At 37.2% G+C, this 24,720-nt stretch overlaps 1 protein-coding gene across 1 annotated transcript in view; it reads right to left on the bottom strand.

The window, feature by feature from the left end:
• The window catches only part of Mis18bp1 (MIS18 binding protein 1), a 36,107-nt gene extending 11,605 nt beyond the window's left edge, over positions 1–24,502 (bottom strand). The window contains exons 1-10 of the mRNA XM_075947781.1: positions 24,330–24,502; positions 19,965–20,587; positions 17,723–18,171; positions 14,343–14,416; positions 12,021–12,151; positions 9,815–9,902; positions 8,470–8,618; positions 6,189–6,292; positions 4,533–4,629; positions 758–1,550 (exon numbers count right to left, since the gene is read on the bottom strand). Of these exons, the coding sequence (XP_075803896.1) occupies positions 758–1,550; positions 4,533–4,629; positions 6,189–6,292; positions 8,470–8,618; positions 9,815–9,902; positions 12,021–12,151; positions 14,343–14,416; positions 17,723–18,171; positions 19,965–20,430 (2,351 nt within the window). The 5' untranslated portion in view covers positions 20,431–20,587; positions 24,330–24,502. The remainder of the gene's footprint in view (positions 1–757; positions 1,551–4,532; positions 4,630–6,188; positions 6,293–8,469; positions 8,619–9,814; positions 9,903–12,020; positions 12,152–14,342; positions 14,417–17,722; positions 18,172–19,964; positions 20,588–24,329) is intronic.
• Between the last annotated feature and the right edge of the window lie 218 nt (positions 24,503–24,720).

Raw genomic sequence — 24,720 nt, 5'->3', positions numbered from 1 at the left:
AAAGAAAAATTTAAAATTCCTTAACTGTTTTGAAATATAAAGTAAAGGCTAAGAAACTATATTATAAGGAAATAATGAGATACAGCTAGAAAAGGTAAAACTACTAACATGGTCTGCTTTTGATGTAAAGCAGAATATAAAAATGTGAAGCTATATTATGAAATGCAATGGAAATTTCTGATTTTCTTGATATGTCCACATATGTTGTCCTATCTCTTTACTCTTCCCATTTAGGCTTCATAACACAATTATGACTTAGTTTCCATACTAACACACTATTGAAACTCTTAGACTCTGTAGTCAAACTCAATTCTTCTTTTAATAAAATTTTTTATGAGTATGAGTGTTTTGGCTGCATAGAGGCCAGAAAAGCAGATTCCCTGCAGTCACAGAAGGCTGTGTGAATCACTACAGGGTGTTTGCTATCAAACCCAGGTCCTGTGGAAAAGCCTGTAACTGCAGGCCAGAAGAGGACACCAGATCGCATCACAAATGGTTGTAAGCCACCATGTGGTTGCTGGGAATTAAACTCACGACCTCTGGAAGAACAGCCAGTGGTCTTAACCTGAGTCATCTCTCCAGCCCTCAAATTCAATTGTTAAAGAATGTGATTTATCATCAGTAACAGACAGAATAATTGCTCATTTCTTCTGAATGGATCACTAACATCACTAAGACTGATGAGGAGTCATTAAGTCAGGCCTTTCCTGATGTTCTGTAACCAGTCTGCGGATATCCCAGAGACAAAAGTACTTACCAGTGAAGCTTCTGTAATTCTTGCTCATTCCATTCTTCATTATCAATGAAACCAGGTGGACAACGGCCTAACAGTTGCCTGTTTGTTGTATCAGATCCCTGAACTTCAACTGGAAACTTCCTGCTAACACCAGATTTTTCCTTAGCAGATCTAGATTTCTGTGATGTGATATGAGAACCATTCTCACCTTCAGATTGTGAAATCAGCAGGATATCTTTTGTGACAGTGCATGTGCTTTTTCTCTGGTCCATTAGCCTTTCTTTGCAGTTTCTTGTTCTGGCTTTCCTTCTAATCTCTGTTTCATTCTCTTCACTTGACATAAGAGATGAGGACTGATTGAACGATGATACGACTATTCGATTTTCAGTTTTCTCCAACTTTGAGGGCAACTTGATATTCTTAAAATCCTTGGTGACCATTTGCTTATTTTTAGGACAAGGTTTCTGAATGCTCTCTCTGACGGTGAGTATATCACATTCACTGAAATCTTCCTTGGGGCTACTTTCATAACCCACACTGTGTTCAAAGATCTCTGAGGACTTATGGGTAGAACTTACATGCATATCTGACTCACTTTCTTCTTGATGATTTGGTTTGAAAATCTCTGTTACTCCTTTGATAGAGAGATTGAACTCTTTACATCTTGTCTCTACCCTCTTTATAGTTTTAAGTGGTGTTACTAAAACATAAACTTCCTTCTGATTCAGAGGCAGGTGTTCTCTTTCTTTGTCAGAGGTAGGCTGCTCCAGTGAGTTCGGGGTACCAATCAGTACATTTAACACTTCACTTCTCTCTTTATTTCATTGGACAAAACCAAAATATCTTAAGTATAGAAATAAAACAACCCCACCCCCACCCCAGGTTACACAAAGCACTGATCTATTTAGATCAGTGTTACTATATGTAAGCATATAGTTATTTATACAATCCTGCCAAGGGCTTCCCAGTTTACTGGCATATACGTAAGTTTTTCCACAAAGCCTCCAATATAGTTTCAGTCTTTCACTGACCTCAAATTAGAACCATTCTTTATGGGTATTAGAACATATTTCTCAAATCTGCTTGGGCCTGAACTTTTGATGTTTACTCTCCCTGAAAAATTTCCTTTACTTACCTATTACTGCTTGACAGACCCTATTCTTTAACCCACTGTGAACTGAAAGCTCTCCATCCTTTAAATTTTTAGAATACTTTTTAAAATGCCACTTTGGTGTCCTGTTTTAATTGCATACCAGTCATCTTTCAGATAAAGAAAATAATGTCAAAACTTAATTTTCATAAACCTTTTTTTACTGATATTATTATTATTATTATTGTTATTTTGGTTTTTCGAGACAGGGTTTCTCTGTGGTTTTTGGAGCCTGTCCTGGAACTAGCTCTTGTAGACCAGGCTGTTTTACTAATATTATAATAGACTCTCAAATATTAGTAGATACTAAATAAATGTTTTAGTAATCAATTCTCAGCCGGGAGGTGGTGGTACACACCTTTAATCCCAGCAGAGGAAGGAAGAGCTCTGTGAGTTTGAGGCCAGTGTGGTCTACAAGAGCTAGTTCCAGAACAAGCTCCAAAAACCAGAGAAACAAAGAGAAAACCCTGTCTCCAAAAACAGAAACAAACAAAACCAAAACCAAAAACAACAAAAAAAATCTATTCTCAGAATGTAAAATAGAAGACATAAGGAATCTATTAGGGTCACTAACCTAAACCAAACCTAAGCAGGCATTATAAGATCATTAGTTAAGGACGCAATCAGGAAAACATGGGACTCCACGCATACTGGCAGCTCTACTTTCATCTCCAATGGAGCCAAAGCAGGACCTTTTTACAAATCTCTCCTCATCTCCAAGAATTATCATGGGAAATAACAAAAACTGCAGAACTTAGTATCTTTATCGTTTTATAGGGGAAGAAAGCAAATGAGACCAGCAATCTAAAAATTGAGAAACCAGAAGCAAATCTACCTGAAATTTCTAACTTTATTAAATTATGCTTGTTGTGGTGGTTTGACCCAGAATGGCCACCACAGGCTACATGTTTGAATGTTTGGTCCTCTAGTTAGTGGGACTGTTTCAAGGGATTAGTAGGTTTAGCTGTATTGGAGGAGATGTAATATTGAGGAACAGGGTTTGAGGTTTCAAAATCCCATGCCATGACCAGGGAGCTCTGTCTCATGCCTGGGAGTCAGAAGTGAATTCTCAACTACTGTTCCAGCACCATGCCTACCTAATGCCATGCTCCCTGCCATGATGGCCATGGACCAACTCTCTGAAAATATAAGCAAGCCCCCCAATTACATGCTTCTTTCTAGACTTGGTCATGGTGTTTCTTCGCAGCAATAGAACAGTAACTAAGACATTTATTAAGAATCACAGTTGGGCGGTGGTGGAACTCGCCTTTAATCCCAGCACTTGGGAAACAGAGGCAGGGGGATCTCTGTGAGTTCAAGGCCAGCCTGGTCTACAGAGTTAGTTCTTGGAAAGCAAGGGATACACAAACTTGTCTCAAAAACAAAACAAAGCAACAAAAAAAAACTGTACATCACCATACCATCATAACAAAATACTAGACTAACTAGACTATGTATATATATCATGCCATAAAAGGTAAACAACAAAATAAATAGTTAACAGTTAATAATGGTGGGGAAACTTCAAAATTATAATTTGTGGATAATTTATTTGATTAGTACCACTATCCTCATGAAAAGAAACCAAAAATGTTTCCACATGATTTTTCTTTTTTTTTTTAATATTTATTTATTATGCATACAATATTCTGTCTGTATGTATGTCTGCAGGCCAGAAGAGGGCACCAGACCTCATTCCAGATGGTTGTGAGTCACCATGTGGTTGCTGGGAATTGAACTCAGGACCTTTGGAAGAGCAGGCAATGCTCTTAACCACTGAGCCATCTCTCCAGCCCCCTCCACAAGATTTTTCATAAATGTCATAGATTTACAAAGTGTCTTCCAATTACTTACATAAATCAAATAAAAAAATTCAGGTAGAATTTTTTCTTTTTCTTTCTTTCTTTTTATTGTTTTTGTTTCTCAAGACAGTTTCTCTCTGTAGGCTTGGCTGCCCTGGAACACACAGAGATCTACCTGCCTCTGCCTTCTGTGTTCTGGGACTAAAGTGCACTACCACCACTGCCCAGCTCACCTGAATATTCTCATTTTGAACCAAATATTTCTAGTGAGACTATTTTTATCATTTCATTTTATTTAATAATCTCAAAAACATTCAGCCTCTTTCAGGTACTTGTTTGAATCTAGTAGCCTAGACAGTACCATATTCCTCTTCCCCACTTTTATGAATTTTGATAGTTGTTCTTCATTTTCACTTCTCAGTTATAGTAAAAAAAAAAAATACCACTAGGACCAAGGATTTATCATAACATGAAATCTTGAACTTGTTAGTATTTAGAGAAAGGGAACTTTAAATTTAGCCTATAATTACTCTGAGAATCAACACATATCAAACCTTAATTACGGCATTAATTTCATAAAGGAAACATTAATATGAGCACATTTAAAGCAATATATAACTTTAAAATTAAAGTTACTTAGAAACCATATTAAAGGCAAACCTATAAATAATATATTTAAAGTAATATGTTATTTCATTAAATGATCATTTTATGCACAAATAACTACTTTAAACCACCAATATATTTACCATTTTATATCAAGAAACTTAAAAAGATAATTTACTATGTTAAAATTATTTTAAAGTTACTATCCTAGTCATTGCACAACCACCAAAGAGATTACCTTGCTTCTGACTTCGAATTTTCTTTTTATTTATTCCTTCAGAATTCTCAAAGTTTTTTGAAGGAAGTTTTCTGCAATTCTTTTTTCCAGATAATTCCTTCAAAATAAACAATGTACTTTTAAAGACTGCAATCTATAGAAATGATCTTGGGCATTTCCAGAAAAGCATCACACATTAAAAAAATTCTAGGTATTCCAGGTGGAGGTGGTGCACACCTTTAATCCTAGCACTTGGGAAGCAGAGGCAGGCAAATTTCTATGAGTTTGCGGCCAGCCTGGTCTGCAGAGTGAGCTCCAGGACAGCCAAGGCTACACAGAGAAACCCCGTCTTGGGGTGGAGGATGGGGTGGGGTTGGGGGGGTGATGATGATGATTTAGTTACTTGCTACTCTACTAATTTCATGAATAGAACATTCAGGACGTCCTGCTGGAGCTGCAACTTTAGAAGTAGGACACAGGGTAACAGGATCCGTCAAAAAATCTTATTATTTGCAGCTTTACTTTTTGAAAAATATTTACTTTTTAATTTATGTGTATGTGTCTGAGTATATGCCATGTGTGTAAGGGTGCCCAAAGAAGGCCAGAAGAGAACATCAGACCCCTGGAGCTAGAGGTAAAAATACCTAACTGATCCAGGTTCAGGGAAGCGAACTATGGTCCAATGCAATACAGGAAGCACTCACAACCACTAAGACCATTTTGTACTTTTTAAAGTACTTTTTTATGTTTTATTTAAGCCTTTACTTTTGTTATTATTGCATGTACTTTTCAAATGAAAAGTAGAAAACCAATAAAAATCTCTAAGAGCTGAAGAGAAGGCTCAGCAAGTGAGAAGGCTGATCCGCAAAGCTCATGATGGAAGAAGAAAACTGCCTTGTGCAAGCAGTCCTCTGACGCGCACCTGCTTGAGGAAGCACACGTGTGTCCCACCCCACCAAATAAATAAATAAATGTACATTTTAAAACAAAACAAAACACTATGGGAATTAAAGTTAAAATTAACAGAGATTTTTTCCCAAAATGCAGAAGAAGCCTTCTAAGGAGAAAGACTTATACAAATTTTTCCTGCTTTCTATAGATGTTAAGTATGGTTGACTGCAGGCAGGTATAACAGAAAATTATATAGTATCCAGACATTTAAGATGCATGAATACATCACTGAAATTTTATCCTATGGACATTTTTGCAAGCTAAATACTTAAAAAAATTAGGAGTACTGGGATCAAACTAAAAGTGTATCTCTCGTATATCACAAATACTCTACCAATGGAAGTGTATCCCATCCTATGTTCCTTTGTTCTTTCTCATTTATTAGACGTTGTCTCTGTCACCAACAGTTGTTTAACTTCAATAGCAGTTCCATCAAAAAGTAATTTGTACTGCTCAATGTAAGCTTCTTCTTTTCTAACCTTCTCTTAAACACTGACTTAAAGATATCTATCGAAGTCTATTTTCCTGAAACAACTCTTCCAATTCTTAAGCTCTCAAATAGTAGTTTCGACTTTTGCAGTTCCTGAGTTAGGACTGATCAATATAAATGATACTCATCAAAAACAAAATTGTATCTTTTGATGCAGCCCTTAAACTTCTCAGGTACCACATTATGTTCCTAAACATCAGCATCATATATACCACCATTTGAATACTATCACTTACTTGGTTATGGAGGAGCCTTAACTGTGGCTTATTCCGACAATTATTATATCCAGTGTTTATTTCTGTAGCTCCTGGGGACCCGTTGTGCTTATTTTTCTTCGTTTCTGTAAATTCAAAGATGGAGGATTAGATGGAGATTTGGTATTTTTCCAGCAGATTATGGTGTTCTGTGCCTGTATTCCCATCACCCTGGAGATTAAGATGGAGTGTTGGCTACATAAGAGGCTGTCTCAGGGAAAGAAGGCAGGGGAAAGGGGGGAAAGAGAAGAAAATAGAGTGAGAAAAAGGGAGGGGAAGAAGGGAGAGAAAGAAAAGTGGAAGAAGGACAAGAAACTAAGTTGCTTTTCCACATTAAAAAGCTAACTGTGGGAAGAAAAATCTGTGTAATGAAATGTCAAGTATATTCACTGTAATTTGATTATATAACATTTTTGTAGGACAGAAAACTCTCTACAGGGTATGGCTTAATTCAAATCACTTTTATTTTCCTTAGAAAATATTAAAAATGAACAAGCATATTGCTTATACCTGCTTTGAATCCCTTATTATATCTAAAAACAGAATAGTATAGTTAATTTTGTGAGTTTATACATCCTATACATTCAAACTGCACATCAACTAAATAGAAAGCTAGTGATTGTTTTTCTTATGTGTACGAAATTATGTTTCAATTAATTTATATACTTTAATGCATAATTAAATCATATTATTTTTGGCAAAATTTTGTGAAGAAGTTTTATTTTTTCCTCCACAGGAGTGTCCTGGCTCATGGGCACCCACACTGACACACAAACACTAATTCAAAAATTAATTAATTAAAATAAGAACTTTTGTTTTAACTGCTACTATTGCTTTTACAACTAAATTTTGTATTATATATCAGACTGACCTTGAATTCCAGATATTCCTGATTTATTCTCCCAAGTGCTGGGGTTACAAGAATATGCCAGAACATCTGGCCAAAAGGTATTTTGTTATCCCTTTAGAAACTGGAAAGATACACAATGGATGGCTCTAACCCTTGAGATTACTACGTAGTATAGGAGGCTGATACTACAGCAAGTCCTTCATAAGATGCTATGTAAGTGTTATAAAGAGTTTTTTAAAGTACAATACTATGATATAATAGTTATAGCACTAAATACGAAAAATTATATTAGGTAAATAAAATAATCATGTCATCTTAAATTACCATGGATTGAGTCATTTACATCACCTTAGTTGTTTAATGTTAGGCACATTTAAGGTTTTTTTCCCCATTTAATTTTTAATTGTGTATATATGTGTTTTTTATAAGTGCACAGACAGCATTTTAAATAGTTTACCAAACTTTGGTGTTTAAAATCTGTATTCCATCCCACTTGCCACATGTCTAAAACATTTGCAACAATCATATTTACAATTCAGCTCTCTTTCCTAAAAAGGTTATTCAAGGTTATTTTTCATTTAGGAGTTAAAAGTGGGGAGGGCTGGCAAATGCAAGTAATAGTCCCACAACTCCTGAATTCTAATAAAGTCAATAACCAACCTACCAATCTTAAGAATGGATGACTTTTGTAAAAAGGAAGGGTTGAGAAAGATCTAAAGCTTTAGTAAGTGAAATTTTTGAAATCATTTACATATTTAAATATTGCCTTTTGTGAACTAAAAATGATACAAAAAATTTCAAGGAGAAAGAAAGTTCAAATGACATACCAACATTAGAGTGAGATGTATTATTTACATCTAATATGGTAGGTAATACATACCTTTAGCAAAAACAATTTGCAGTTCTCACAAGTTTTAAGAGTATATAAAGCCCTTAGCTACAGAGTTAAGGTAAAATTCCAAGAAATGTACACAACAGATTTCAGTAACTTTTATCATGTACATAATTGAGAAGACTGTAAGTTAATTTTCATACATTATTTGTGAGAGTGGGGTGGTGTGAGAGGTAGAGTACAGTGTGAGAAAAGAGTGGATATAGAACAGTTCTGTCAACCACCTGAAGAGCTCCTGCCAGTCAAGAATTTATGCCAGTTCCCCCACGAACACAAATATAGATGTTTATCTCTACTACATGATTGCTGGGAGCCTCAATATAATCCTTTATTGGTATACTTATTGGGGTTTTGGCATTGTGATTAAAGGTTAAAAGAAATAATGACCATGAGCAGCAGTCTGTAGAGTAGCGAGAAGGCAGGAATTTCAAGGTAATATTTACTCAAAGAGCACCAGTCTATATTATATACAACAAGCAGTGTTAAGCTCACTGTCGCAACAAAGAAAAATTCAAACATACCCAAGGTATCATCAGTAAGGTCATAAGTGCTGCTGGCTTTTAGGAGGACATCTGTTTGTGTATCTTCTGCATCATTTTTCATTGATTTTTGTTTTTCATGAACTCTTGCAGTTTTCTGTCTGGTCTTATTCTTGTCCTTTTCTCCAGCCCTAAAACAATTGCATTATTTTTTTTCTCTAATATTGCTTCTCAAAAAAACTGAAAAGCTCAACCCATGAATAATAGGGTAATCACGGAGTTCAAGTACAGTCTGAGCTACAACCCATGAATAATAGGGTAATCACGGAGTTCAAGGACAGTCTGAGCTACATATTGAAGCTAACCCGTTACATGAGACCCTTCTCAAAACAAACGCCCACTCAAGAAACAAGACAATTATTTAAGCAGATTTTATCTAAGAAAACCACAGGACAAAGAGCTACCAGTGGTAGAACACTTACCTAGCAAGTGTGAGGCCAGAATTAAACACTGTTGGGCAGTTGCCTATTTTTGTAAATAATGTTCACTGAAATACAGCCATGCTCATTCAATTTACACTACCTATAGTTGCTTCTCTGTTAAAAATACAGAGTTGAGTGGTTGAGAAAAGTAACATGTGTGGAAAAATACCATCTGGGGGGCTGGAGAGATGGCTCAGAGGTTAAAAGCATTGCCTGCTCTTCCAAAGGTCCTGAGTTCAATTCCCAGCAATCACAGGGTGGCTCACAACCATCTATAATGAGGTCTGGTGCCCTCTTCTGGCCTGCAGGCATACACGCAGACAGAATAGTGTATATTTAATATTAAAAAAAAATTTTTTAAAAAAGAAAGAAAAATACCATCTGGCACTTTCAGGAAAAACCAGTCTCAATTTCTACTATAAGTTACTTGGACTTGGGTAAAATTTAAAGCTCTGTATTCCTACTGGCTCCCAAAGAACAATTAATAAATTTTTTTCTCTCAATGTCTGCTAACAGCATTGACACTCAAAAACTACTGAAAATTAATGGAGAAAAATTAATCAAGAACTTCAAACTAATATTTGACAACTACGTGCCATCCAAGGGTAGGTGATTGAAGAATTCTTGAAATATGGCTAGGATTTTATTTTCTTTCTGAACTTACTCAACATGTCAGAAATTCTAATAAAGCATTATGATTTCTAAAATACCTAAGATCATGAAAAAAAACTTCAAACTAGGAATAAACACAAAACCCCAACAAACTAAAACCAGTTTACATTGGTTACAGAAGCACATACATCTGAAAAGGATCTTTATTTTCTGTATCTAAAGTGAGTACATTTTAGGGAACATAACTTATACCTTGATAAAGCTGATTTTAAAGAACGTTAAGGACACTTTACCTTAATTGTTCTAGAAAATTATCAATGTGTTCCTTCCAATTTTGGGGGAATCCAAACATAAATTTTCTTATGAGATAACTGGGATAACCTATTTAACAAAAAGCAGAATAAATACATAAATATTTTAATTTACAAACGAAAAAAAATGATCCAAAAGCCTAAAATTTTGAGGAGGCATCTCCAGGTCAGTGTCAGTCAAGAAATGCATACTCGCTCTACTATGTTAAGCACTGCTAGAGATGCTGAGGACCCATCAGTAAAGCAAACGGAAGTCCTACCACTACATAGTTGATATCTAGCGTGTAAGAGAAAGTGAAGCCAGGAGGTAAGAATTCTTTGCTGGACTGTTGTTACAAAAAAACTGGGTAAGAATTTTCATGGGCGAAAAGGAGAGGACAGCAATTTAAAAGGGTGTAGCTGAGAAATTCTACTGAACTAGGAAGCCAAGTTCTGGGAACCTGGGGGAATGAGTCATGGCAATATAGAATTTGAATATTATAAACAGGGAAATGAAAAGCCTGTTGGGCTGTTTGTTGGCAGATTTCTGTCCCTCTAAGTCCCACAGCCATTTAGTCCCAAATAAACACACAGAGGTATACATTAACTATAAACTGGTTGGCCTATCAGCTCAGGCTTTCTTATTAACTAACTCTTATATTTTACATTAACCCATAATTCTTGTCTGTGTTAGCCACGTGGCTTGTTACCTTTATCAGTGAGGCATTCTCATTTTGCTCTGCATGTGGGTGACAACTACAGACTAAGCCTTTCCTCTTCCCAGAATTCTCCTGTTCTGGTTGCCCCGCCTATACTTTCTGTCTGGCTACTGGCCAATCAGCATTTTATTAAACCAATAGAAGTGACAAATCTTTAAGGGTACAAGATCACTGTCCCACAGCACTTCCCTCTTTTGGTTTTTTTTTTCCCAAGACAAAAACTTTAATCTCATTTGTTTAGTTGTCTTCCTGACTATTTTCCATAACAACTTGTAACCAACACTCTAAACAAAGAAAAATATCCATAATCCATTTTTTGGGAATGTGGGCATAGTGTTCCAGGTTACTTCCTGCTGATTGAGGGTGCTGATAATCTTATGAGGACCTAAAGAAAATTTAGGATTATGGTCAATTCCTGACTGAAATATTTTGTGAGGCTTGATCATCTCAGCCAGCAGTCTTGAGGCTGTTCTGAATGTAGAACTCAGAAGACACTCCAACAGAGGTCCTCTGAAATGTTGAATCATCTGGGCCGTTAGCTCCTATCAAAGATTTTTTTAGGGGGTCTTCTTTGATCAAACCTGATTTTTCTTAAACAAGAATGAATCAACAGGTTCTCATTTCCTGTGGAAACAAAAGCAAAACCTCTTCTCCAAAGTAGCATATCTTTTGACTCAAAATTTGAAGTCAAGGCATTTTCAAAATATATATGTTAGATTAATCCAGCAGCATTTATAATCAAATGTCTTTTAGCAGGTTTTGCTCCTTCCTCAGCCATCAAACAATTCAAAGTTAACACAGTTAACAAAGTTAATACAGTATCCAGACTATGTATTTTCCATCTTTATTTGGCTTTATTTTAAACTGTGTCTTTTATTTTTATTTTTAATTTTTGTTTTTTTGAGTTAGGTTTCTCTGTGTATCTTTGGCTGTCCTGGAACTCTCTGTAGACTAGGCTGTCCTTGAACTCCCAGAAATCCACCTGCCTCTGTCTCCTAAGTGCTGGGATTAAAGGTGTGTGTTACTACACCCAACCACTCTTTTTCTTTTTTTAAGAACTTTATTCTTTTTCTTTTCTCTCCCAAGCCTACATATAATTATTTTTAAAGACACTATAAACCATTTAGAAGTTTTTTCATCTGAATCTATTTTTACTGTATATCTCTCTTTTTCTGACCACATGACTCTTATTTGCTAAGCGATATGGCTAGGATTAAAGCTGTGGCTTTGACAGTATTATCCACCTCATTCCTTAGATTTCTGAGTCTAGCTTTATGGTGGAGGTACTGGTGGGAGCCATATTTACTGCCACAACTCTATGGAGTTTCAAGATCCCTGCCACTATCAAGAAGCAGTATTGTAAATGATATAGTTTCTGAATGATTATTTCAGGTTTGAGCATCTCGGAATGAACAAGCAGCCTCCACCAACAGGTATTTATTTAAGAAAAAGGAGAAGCTATGGAAAGATTAACTAAGGAACCCATTTACCTGCTTCTTTCATGGAAATCCGGTCTATTAATCCTTTTAATATATAAATGTTCCCCGATAATGTCCTAAGTTCATTGTGTTTAATTCGCTCTACAATTACATTGCTATGCCAATAAACATCAGTCATATCTCTAGGGAAAAAAGAACAAGTTTATTAAGGTCAGCATATTCACACTTAACCAGGAGCTGTATATACATATAGCAGCACACAAAAATATTATAATAAAGTAATGATTTTGAGCCAGTTATATATAATCGCAGCACTTGGTAGGTAAACTCAGGAAGGTTGTTCCAAGTTTGAGGCCATGACAACTAGGGTTTCATAGTGAGATGAAGTCATAATATCACCCATCAAAAAGGAAGTACTAATTTTGTTTTTAGCTACCACAACAATTACAGCATTCCTAATCTAATTACAAAACACTTGAGGGCTAGCCAGTACAGAACTCAGCTGCAGGGCTAATTGACCCTCCGAGTGTATGTGTGTGTGTATATATATACACATACATATATATAGGCCAATCAATCTATGCATCTAATATAAAATGTAGCATTACCATGGAAGCAGAAACCAACTGTCATTAAATGTTTGTTGCTGGCAATATTTGAAATTTCAGCTTAACAGCTACTAAACTTTCAAAGAAATTTGGAAGCCCTTTTCCTGACTGTATTGACTTTTTTTCCCCATAAATATTATTTTGATTTATTCAGATGGGATCTTGTTTTGTTTTTCACATTTTTATTTAGTGTGTGTATGACATAGAATTCATATGGAATCAAGAGCCAGCTTCTGGGAACCAGTTTTTTACTTACAACATATGGGTCCCAAGGATCAAACTAAGGTTGTCCAACCTGGCAGCAGGCACCCTTTGCCCTCTGAGCCATCTTGCTGGCTCCTGAGTCTTACTATGTTACCCATGATCGCCTCAGACTTTTACATCCCCCGAGAACCTGCGGTTACAGTTGACACGTGCACTTCTAGTCCCTGTCTCCTACCCCATGTTCAGAAATGTCAAATAGATCAGGTAATTTTGAGGGGTCTTTGTCTTTTCTTAATCATGAATACAAAGGCAAATGTTTTTACCTTTTATTTTGTAAAGAGCTTCTAGCTGGGAAAAAATAAAGTTGCAAATTGCTGACCCAGAAACCTATTCTTCATACTTCTTTAAGGAAACTAATGATAAATATAAAATCAGAACCAAATATGAAGATCTATTAGATAAGTGCTGAGCAGTCTTCATTCAATAGATAATAAACATACATATACATGAGTTACAAGGAAGTTCTCTCAATTAAATCAAATGGGATTAAACTCACACCTTAATACTTACCTTTGACTCTTTTTTGTTTTATTTAATATATATTTGGTTTTGTGTTTGTGCATGCGCATAAGCGTGTGCGTGCATATTTTTTATTTTTATTTTATTTTTTTGGCTTGCTGTTGTTGAGACATGGTCTCTCTACCTAGCTCCAGCTGTCCTAGAACTATGTAGACCAGGCTGGTCTAAAACTCATATGGAGTCACCTGCCTCTGCCTGTGGAGTAGGGATTAAAGGTGTGTGACACCATGGCCCACAGTTTTATTTAGCATTTAAATCAAACTCTAAAAGGCACTGCTCTTTAATACTGTAAATATTAACTCATTTAATTCTTGACACTATCTACAACAATGCTGAGCACTGAGCATAAGTTGAATGTCTTGCTCAAGCACATAGTAGTGTAAGGCCAACCTCAGCTATATGAAATACTCTCAAACCAGGAAAAGTCTTCTCACAAGATTAGGCCATATTATGATTATTGCACTAATGAAGAAATTAAGCCTCACAGAGTATAAGTAACTTCTTCAAGTTACATTGGCAGTAAGCAACATTAACTGGATTCACAAAGGCAATCTATGTTGCATCTTGAACATTATGGAAAAGTGAATAAGATAGGCAACAAGACTCTACATATTCAACCTTAGAAACCAGGATACTCTATATTATTTTACCACAGACATTTTACTATGGAACAACTGATTCTCAAAGGGAGAACAGTAGCTGAGTTAGCCTACTTGTCTGACAATGCTTTCACTTCTGGGAAAACCAAAAAGTATCAATCAGTTACTTAATATGCAACTACTTAGCTTTAAATAATTTTGATCCTTTCATGGATCAATAATTTACATCGGATAACTAGCAAGGAATTGGCATCATGTTGTGCTTTTGCCTTCAGTTTATAACCTCATGAGAATGTGTTTTGTAGGAATATGCTATTTGTTGCTGACCACATACATAAAACCAATTTAAATATTAGAAAAGAACACTGAAATGTTATACTTACACCAGCTTTCCTTCTATGCATATAGCCATGTTATTATTGATGACTTTAATCATCCATTCCTGTAGCTGGACTACCTAATCAAGCATAAAACAAAGAACACATTTCTTATGCTACTTGCATGCAGAATGATAAAATTAGCATTAAACATTAGAAAAATCTGAACTACAAGAAAAACCCGAAGTAATCCTAGTTTTTTCTTAGTACCTATCATTATCTAAGAACCAGCCCATTTTAAACAGTAATTCTTAAAACTACTGTACTGAATGAAATAAGAAATAGACATGTACATGAAGTTGTGCTATATTGTTTGGCTATAATGCAGAAAGATCTGCATTTCAAATACTCATACAAAATGACTTAGCCTAAGGGGGAGAATCTTAACATATACACCAAACTGTCAAATCTTTTAGAAAACACAGCAATTTTGAAGGAACAAAAAAAAAAATGCCAAATATATAACTTGCCCCCCCAAATTAACTATATATTTGTTAAACTGACTTAGAGCTATATTTTCAGTTTCTATACACCATGAAGGTCACAGCTGGTAATAAGCATGCAATACCATTCTATTCCAAAGCAAACAGCTGAGTAGCTCAGAAAATGATTTTAGTGTAAGCAAAATATCATTAAAATATAAAATTTTCTATGAACACTGACAATAAAAACATTTATAGTTTGGCCGTGCAGTGGTGGCACATGCCTTTAATCCCAGCACTTGGGAGGTAGAGGCAAGCTGATCTCTATCAGTTGGAGGCCAGCCTGGTCTACAGAACGAGTTCCAGAACTGGCTTCATAGCTACTGAGAAATCCTGTCTCAAAAAGAAAAAAAAAAAACAAGAAAAAAAAAACCCTTTAAGTTCATAACAATTTAGTAACATACATAATTAAAGTGTTTCTGAAGAGAACTAAAGCCTTAATACAACAACTAACAAGTGTCATTCACTTTAAATGAAAGTACACATTTATATTTAAAGACAAGTTCCTTGGTGAGTTTAAACTGAACCAGGAAAAGATGCTAAACTGGACGGATGGTGTTTGGTATGGCATTCTTAATTATTCTTTTAAAATATAAGTATTTTGGGCATGTAGCTCAGAGGTATAGCACAAGTCCCTGGGTTTGATCTGCAGAACTGAAAAAGAGGCTGGAAGACTAGGATCAATGCTATTTTCATCACGTGTGGATATACCAGCCGGCAACAGGGAACATGAGAAAGCATTCTGTAGTGCACCTTAGGCTCACTAGTTCATGTTATCTTTACAACTCGAGGAAGCAAGCACCATCTCCGTTTTACAGAAGAAGAAATTACAAAATAAATCTAAATAACTTTCCTGTAATATATGACTAGAGAAATTGATGATACAAGTCAAATTCTAGAATCTTGCGCTATTCTACTTATTTAAAATATGCTGTCACCAAACAGTTGAGCTATAGGCACTGTTCTAGACATTTGAGATTCGACAAGAAATAAATTGGATTCAATTATAAACACTGCCTGTATGTGACAGCATACTGGGAGGAAATAGATGCAAGAAGAAAGGAGATGGTACCCAAACAAATATATACATAGTTACTATAAATAATAAAGGTGTATAGTGGTGCCTTATAAGATTTTTCTAATCAAAGAACAGGCTAAAAAGCTCTAAACAGGTAGCAGAAAAGCATGATTCCTTGAAAGGGGTAAGCAAGAAGAAATGTAAGTAAGTAAGACCCCTCCATGATTAATGATGTGGAGAGGGTAAACTAGAATAAAGGCATGGATCTGAGAGTTAATATATAATGGTTATAATGGTGGACACACACACGCACAGGAACCTGCAGGGGAAGAAAAGAGCAATGAGCACAAGGGAATGTAATGAACTAATGGCTGACTTAGTGGTGTCAGAATATCGAGCATGAGGCAGGTATAACGATTAGTGAAGGGGAATGATAGTAATATGTGATGCATCTGCATTGAGAATCTGGTACATGCACTAGCAATAATGAGATATGAATAAGGCTTGAGTAGACAATAAATGTAAAAGAGAGACCATTAAAAAAACAGAAATCGCTGGGTGGTGATATCACATGCCTCTAATCCCAGCACTAGGTAGGCAGAAACGGGGGATCTCTGTGAGTTCAAGACCAGCCTGGTGATCTACAAAGGGAGTTCCAGAACAGCCAAGACTGTTAGAAACAGAAATCCTGTCTCAAAAAAACAAGAAAAAAAAGAAAAAAAGAAAAAAGAAAGAAAGAAACCAGGGAGGTTGTTTGTATAAGGCCCATTTCAGTTAGCACAAGTTAAAAAAATGTTCCTAGAACATAGATAACAGAATACTGATGCTCTTTATCTCTGAAGTTGAAAAGGACACAATATAATGAAGACCTAAGAATGGGTGAGAGACTATGTTGGAGTTAGGGAGTATACAAAAGTACCTATGAATATGAGTCCGGGAAGGCTTGAAGTTCTTATGGTAACTGGTATAAACAGCATGGTAGAGATGAAGTACTAGGAAATCTAGAATACCCTTTCAAACTTTCTTCATATAAGTCAATATTCATTAAATTTAAATATTTGTAAATGAAACAATATCTAGCAAACACCCTAAGATATAAAACAGCAACTACTTCATTTTTAAAATTTAAGATAGAATTAAATACCATCTCAATTTGATACTCACTATCATGTCCTTAAAAGTTAATAGACTTACTTTTAACAGTTGGGAATTTTACATTGTCCTTTTCCTTTTTTCAGTGCTGGAAGATTAAGCCTGGGGTTTATATATGCTTTTATTTTTTCTTGAACTGGTATTACATTTCCTTAAAAAATGCATCTTAATGTAACATAATTTGATGCTTTAAATTTTTTAATTACTCATCCCATATAACTTTTTATCAGGAAAATTCTCAATTCTATTTTTTTTATTTTTTAAAAAAAGATGTATTTATTTATTATGTATACAGTGTTCTATGCATGTACACCTGCATGCCATAAGAGGGCACCAGGTCTCATTATAGGTGGTTGTGAGCCACCGTGCTGGGAATTGAACTCAGGACCTCTGGAAGAACAACAAGTGCTTCTAACTTCTGAGCCCTTTGTCCAGTCTGAAAATTCTCAACTCTTTAGCTGTTAAAATTCCTTTCTTCTTCAAATGTTGTTAATAATACCTCAAAAGTCATAAGAATAGAAGTAGTAGCAATGTCAGCATTCATATCTTACAGTAAGTAAATAGTTGAAATTTACAACTAGTAATAGAGAAGACAAGAATTAATGAGTTACCTTACTTTCAGCCCATTCATCTTTTCACTAGGCTCATAGTTGAATAAAATGAGAAACTATAACGAGGGTTTAGATAAGGGAGAATTAAAATAGAAATAAGCAGCGCCTTAAATGTCTTCCCACCTGGTATTTTTTAACTTCACTTGCAGCAGCTTCAAGCTTTGTAACCTTTCTTTGAGACTGGCCAGGTATTATTACATTAAGTCTTGGACTTGCAAGAATGATGTCATATGTATTTTCCATGGAATGACGAGTCGTTCCTCTAGAACCCGATTTTTTATTTTGTTCTAAAATATCCTCTTTTGCAGTCCCTTCTGTTGACACATCACTCCCAGAAGTCATCAAAGGGCTATGATTCCGAATAGGAACACAGTCAGAACTCACAGTCTTAATGCCTGTATTTCCAAGCTTTTCATAAGTAGAATTAACAGTGTCCTTTTTGGACACAGTGGCTTTAACAGTTTTCTCTTTTGAATGAAGAACTTGTCTAGCAAACTGAGCTCTAGTTAATACCTTTCTTGAGATGTTTGAAGCTTTAACACTTTCTTGTTCTCGATTCAGAATTGGAAGCTCTGTCAAAAATACAAAAAACAAAATTTATAGAAACATCCTATGGAAAAAAGTTGTTTCAAACTATTTATATTAAAAATTGAGATTAGGAATGCCCCTATCCCCTATGCTCAATTTAAGTGTCTCTAGTTTTTGTTTTGTTTTGCTTCCCAAAACAAGGTTTCTCTATCTAACATTCCTGGCTGTCCTGGAACTTGCTCTGTAGTCTAGGCTTGCCTCAGAGATCAGCCTGCCTCTACCTCCTAAGTGCTGAGATCAAAGGTATGCTCCACCACCACCCAGCCTGGGTTTTTTTTTGTTTTTTTTTTTTTTAAAGAAAGACAGGGTCTTTCTATGTAGGTCTGATTATACTTACTATGTAGGCCAGGCTAGCACCAAACCTACCTCTGAGGGCTGAGATTAAAAGCATGCATCACCACATCCACTTATTACAAGTGAAGGTTCAGAGTTCTTACTGCCCACTGGTAACTATCTAGGACATTTAACAATAGTTCGAAGTAACTGGAAAAAAAAAAAAAGAAGCTGAGCGGAGGAGGCCCAAACCTTTAATCTCAGCACTCAGGAGGTAGAGGCAGGTGGATCTCTGTGAGTTTGAGGCCACAGACTTACCTCTCTTAGGCCTGGTGGCAATACCTGCAATTTAGCACTTAAAAGACTAAGGTAAGAATCTCTCAAGTTCAGGTTGGCCTAGGTTACACAGCAAGACTTTATCAAAAACAAAACCTCCACAAGGCTAGTGACAGTGTTTACATAAAGTAGGTGAGGCTTCAGATTTAATCCCCAGGGGAAGGGAGATTTCCATTTTTCACTTCTCTGTTTTTCTAGACCACGGTATCAAATCAACAATTATTCTTATCATAACACATACTCTTTCTTTCCCTTCCTCCACCCCATCACCACCTCTCTCTCTCTCTCTCTAGATAGGTTTCTCTTGGGCTCATTTTCCTCAGTGACTTTCTTATCTATCATGTCCCCTGAGCCGCCTCTTCACTCAGGATGCACTAAACTCATTAGTCCCTAAACTTAGGTAGTTGTTCTGATATGCATCTATTACCTAACAAACCTGCGCACCTAAAATCTCATCTTCTCATTGAAGCTTATTCTAACTATAGCACAGCTTTCACTTATACCCATTGTCTTTACTACACCTTTCAATGTTTTCTGAGACAAAGTTTCATTATATAGCTCAGTGGTCCAGGATAGTCCACTATATAGCCCGATAATCCAGGCTAGTACTAAACAACACAAAGCAGTGCTCCTGACAATCTCTTCAGTGCTGGAATTTGCCACTGTGCCTGGCTCCTTTTTCCCCCCATGTTTTTTCTCTTCTATTGTACCAAAAAAAAAAAAAATTACTTTTAAAGTCAGAATGAGGCCAGGCGGTGGAGGCACACACCTTTAATCCCAGCACTTGGGAGGCAGAGGCAGGCGGATCTCTGTGAGTTCGAGGCCAGCCTGGTCTACAAGAGCTAGTTCCAGGACAGAAACCAAAAGCTATGGAGAAACCCTGTCTCAAAAATCCAAATAAATAAATAAACAAATAAATAAATAAAGTCAGAATGAGAGAAGCAGATCTGTGAGTTCGAGGCCAGCCTGGTCTACAAGAGCTAGTTCCAGGACAGCCAGGACTGTTATACAGAGAAACTGTGTCTCAAAACACAAAAAAAAAAGTTCTCCAGAATGTGAGCAGACATTTTGGTACTCTCTTATTATGCTATCCCAAGAACTTAAAAGTGTTTAATACATTAAACAGTGAAAAAGACATTGTTTTAAATCCACACGTGATTAAACTAACCTCCTGATGAAGTATTATTGAATTGGGATGATTTTTCTTTTTCCTCACAGAGGTAGGTTTGTTGCAACTGAATTTTCTCATCTCTGTTAGAAGTGAAGACTTTCTTATGTTCACACTGTGGTGGTCCCAACATGCTACTGCTGCTTGATGCTTGTTCTTTGTCACGCTGTATTTTTTCTTTCATTCTTTGAAAGATTTTTCTTGGTGTTTCATAGTTCATTTCATTTCTTAACCCATCCACGTTGCACTTTATAACACTGATATCAGGATAGCTGTTTGAAAGGGTAGCCTCTGTTAGCATGGTGGAGTGACATTTTTTTTTATTGTTAGAAGCTGCAATTTCTAATAACTGATTCTTGTTATGACCATTCAGTTTTAGAGAGGACTTCCGATATTTCGCCAATTCTTTTACAGGAGTAAGTGTGTTTGAAGGAATGTTGTCAATAAAGACGGCGTCTTCAGGCATATTTCTTCTTTGAGATTTCCCAGAAGACAAATGAATTCCTGAATGGTTCAAACATGTTACATTTATCTTGATAAGGCAGTGGCAACAAAATTCTTCTTATAGAAAAGTCAATGAATACAAATTTCCAGGCAGAACTTCAACAGGAGTCCAGAGAAACCTGTAATAAAATCAACTTTTTATATTGTCTGGTAATTCTTAAATACACAGATTTTCTATAACAAAATTATACCATCAAAAAAGTTTAATTGGTTCTTATCAACACTGGATAATTTATAACTCACAAATCAGACTAATTGTTAATGTTTTTATTAAATTACAATTTTCATCATTTTTTCAAGAGAAAAGCAGTTTAGCATTTAAAACTGCCTACTTACAAAAAAAAAGAAAGGAAAAAAAAGGCACCATTCAACAAATAACTTAGTTGTTAAGTTCTGACTTATAAATATCAAATACCTGTTTTTGAAATTTACCTGACAGCTATGGGACTGTGTTCCTTTAAGGGATTTTAGAGCCACGCAGGAAGAGGTTCCCTGTCCATTTTTGATTTAAACTCAGGACCTCGAGCATGCTCTGCAAGCATTCTACTGCAGCAGTGAAATGCATTCAAACACGAAGTCTTTAAGATTCCCATCCAGTATTTGCATAAAAAGGGAATGACATCTAAATTAGGGACTACATAAAGATAAATTAACTAGCCAGGTAGCGGTGGTGGTGGTGCAAGCCTTTAATCCCAGTGGGGGCGGGGGGGGGGGGGGGGGGGGGGGGGCAGGCAGATCTTTGTGAGTTCAAGGCCAACCTGGTCCATAAGAGCTAGTTCCTGGAGAGGCTCCAAAGCTACAAAGAAACCTTGTCTCAAAAAAACCAAAAAAAAAAAAAAAGTTAACTGATACTTCCCTTTATGAACTTTACAATTTTCAGACAGCAGCTACAATGCTCCTAATGAATACTGATAGACCCATGTCATATAAATAATCTGGCTCTATCATATTTTAGAATATTTAAATTGTAAGATTTTAGTTAAAAACTTTTAATAAAGGAAGAATTTTAATTTATCACAATTCTTTAAATGTACTACTATTTAGAATTTTTAGAAAAATTATTTATTTAAATATTTATGGTCTTAAACTTGTTTTTTCTTTCTTTTTTGCAACACATTCTTGCTTTATAGTCCAGGCTGGCACCAACCTTGAGTTCTCCCTGCCCTCGCCATCTTGGTGCAGGAATTACAAGCACTTATTACCACATCTGGCTTTCTTCTTACATGAAATTGTAGGTTCCATAAATAGAAATAAAAATTCCAAGTGTAGAACTATGCATTGTGGTAATACTTGGAAAATTAATATTTCAATCCTAGGTACCTGGAACTTACTAGTCAAGATTTATAGCATCTCTTACTACTGAATTTATTCTATAATTTTTTACATCGTCTAAATGGCAAAGAGCTATCATGGGAAATACCAATACATATGAGGCATGGTGGTGCATACACCATATCCTAGCACTCAGGAGGCTCAAACAAAACAGAAACTTCAAGGCCAGCCTGGGCTATGAAACCTTGTCTTAAAAAGTAATTACTAAAGCAATTAGATCAAAGGATATCATTCTTTTTCTCAAAAAATGAATAAGCAACTTGAAAATTCATATACAAAAAAATCCCACTTTATCTAACAATTTATTATAAGGAGAGAATAGAGAAGTATTTTTTTTCTTTATTTTCTTCCTGTTTTTGTTGTTTTTGAGGGAGTGTTTCTCTGCGTGTCTGGGACTTGTTCTGTAGAACAAGTCAGCCTCAAACTCAGATTCTGCCTTCTAAGGCTTGGGACTAAAGGTCTGCACCACCACACCCTGCTAGTCAAAGTATTTTCAACAGCTGACAAATCTATCTTGTAAGTCTGGCCCTGTGACAGAAAAGCCGTTGTAATTTTCTTACAAATGTTTGCTCAACAACTATGTATTAATATGCTTTATTCATTAATGTATCTATTTTAGCATTGCTAGAGATTGAACCTAGGGCCTCAGGCACGCTAGGCAGATAACCACGGAGCTACAGCCCTAGAGGGGTTAGTAATATCCACTAACAATACCAGCGAAAAGACACTCTCAGAAAGAAAAAAACGAATAGACTGTACAGCCGCAGGGGAAACTGGCAGAGTCTGGTCAAGGTGACCTAACCTCAGCACCTGCCTGATGAACGGCCTCAAATAAAAATTGCAAGTAAGCTGCAAACAAGCCCAATCTATACCAACAGAAAGACATTTCCAGGACGGATAAAAGTTGGCCAGAAACACAGGCCCAAAGTCCTAGCTAAATATTTAACAGCAGAAGGATCTTAAGTCCCAGGCCTCAAAGGGGGTTACAAAGTCAGGTCAACAAGAAATCCTAAACTTTTCAAAGAAAAAGTAAAACAGGAGACTGCAGGGCAGTGACACGCTAGCAGCCTGCCTGGCCTGGAGGGCGCTAGGTCCAAACACTTAACTTGCCGTAACAATGAACAAACCACAAGTCAAGGTGACGGTAGGCTGATTTGTGCACCTTGAAATAGTGGTGGCAAAAAGAAAACAACGCCACCCGGAAGTTCAGAAGCAGGTCCAGGACAGGGCAGATATGCTAATGGTCCCCAAGATGCTACTGACCTGCTAGTGAATCAACCCCAAGCTCGAGCCCTAAGAGAGCTAGCTCCAGCGCGCACACTTCCGAAGCTTCCCCACCAGAAGAGATTCCCCAGTAGACCCCTGCACTAGCATTTCTGCCCAAACTGTTGCCCGCTTGAGATGTCTGTTTAATTTTTATATTAGCACGATATCAAAAGAAATGTTTGTGTGGATAAAACGAGCGTATTCAAAAGACAAATCTTGCGGGGACATCCTAATAGGCAGGGCTGTGCTTTCCCCGTGACAGCTCATTTATAAAACTCAATTCAATGTACCCAGCAACAAAAACGACTTTAAATTTTTCCAGCATTAAAAGGACTTATAGCCACGTTTTAAAGAAAAAAAAAAAACAAAACGAAGGCATGCGCTTAGGAGAATAAACACTTAAGAAAGCCGTAAAACAACAACAAAAACAAAATAGGTCGGCCCTAGCCGGGCGATGGTGGCGCACGCCTTTAATCCCAGCACTCGGGAGGCAGAGGCAGGCGGATCTCTGTGAGTTCGAGGCCAGCCTGGTCTACAGAGCTAGTTCCAGGACAGGCTCCAAAGCCACAGAGAAACCCTGTCTCGAAAAACCAAAAAAAAAAGAAAAAAGAAAATAGGTCGGCCCTGAAAACACACACACACACACACACACACACACACACACACACACACACACGTAACATTACAGGGACTCAGCAGGTTACATTTAGGGATATAAAAGTATATACATATATGTTGCAACTGCGACTGGAGAAAAAGGAACCACTTAACTTCAAGGAGAGTAGGGAGGTGCGTAAAGGAGAGTTTTGGGGGGAGAAAGAGGAAACGAGAAATGCAATTAAATTAAAACCTCAAAAATACAAACAAGCGGGGCGGTGGCGGCGCAAGCTTTTAATCCCAGGACTCGCGAAGGCAGAGGCGGCCGGGTCTCTGAGTTCAAGGTCAGGCTGGTCCGCGGGGTAGAGTTCCAGGACGGCCAGGGCTACAGATAAACCCCGTCCCGAAACAGCAAACCCGAAACAAAACAACGACAACCGGTGCACCTGACGTATGCAGTCCTATCCTTTAAGGGCAGGACGAGGGGCTTCCCTTCCTCAGTTTTTCTCACATCTACGCCTGCAGCAAAGCACGGAATTTAATGCTAAGTCAGCAGCACCAGCGGCCCGCAGACGACGAGAAGGCCTCCCGGCTCCTCCTGCGTTTCGAGCCCACGTCCACAGCAGCGAGGGCGGGGAGGGGGCGGCGGGGACCCAGCCGACTTACCTGGGCGAAGGCAGCAGCACCAGGCCGTGGCGACCGCTCGGCCCCGAGCCCAGGGAGGAAGCCCCGGCAGGGGCGACACGCGTGACCGCAGGGACACGGACGCGTGCGGGCTACGCTGCCCTGCGGGGCTCGCTTCCGCGGCACCGATAGCAGCAGCGCTGGAATTCAAATCCGAGAGCCCGCCCCCCGGCGCCCGGGATTGGCGCGCTCGGGAGTGACGTCAGCGAGCGTCTTCCGTGCCTCCAGGATCCCGAGGCGCACGCCGGAGTCGCCGGGACTGGACGGCGAGTGGCCAGGGTTTCAAACTGAGTTTCTTATTGACTTTTTGGGTCATCAAAAGAATCATCATTTATGTCTAACAAGAAACTGTTACTCTTCCTTTGAAAGAAGA

Source organism: Microtus pennsylvanicus, chromosome 14, assembly GCF_037038515.1.
Source record: "Microtus pennsylvanicus isolate mMicPen1 chromosome 14, mMicPen1.hap1, whole genome shotgun sequence".
NCBI classification, from domain to species: Eukaryota; Metazoa; Chordata; class Mammalia; order Rodentia; family Cricetidae; genus Microtus; species Microtus pennsylvanicus.
The sequence above is the reverse complement of the archived record's forward strand: the minus strand, read 5'-3'. Positions and strand labels throughout refer to the sequence as shown.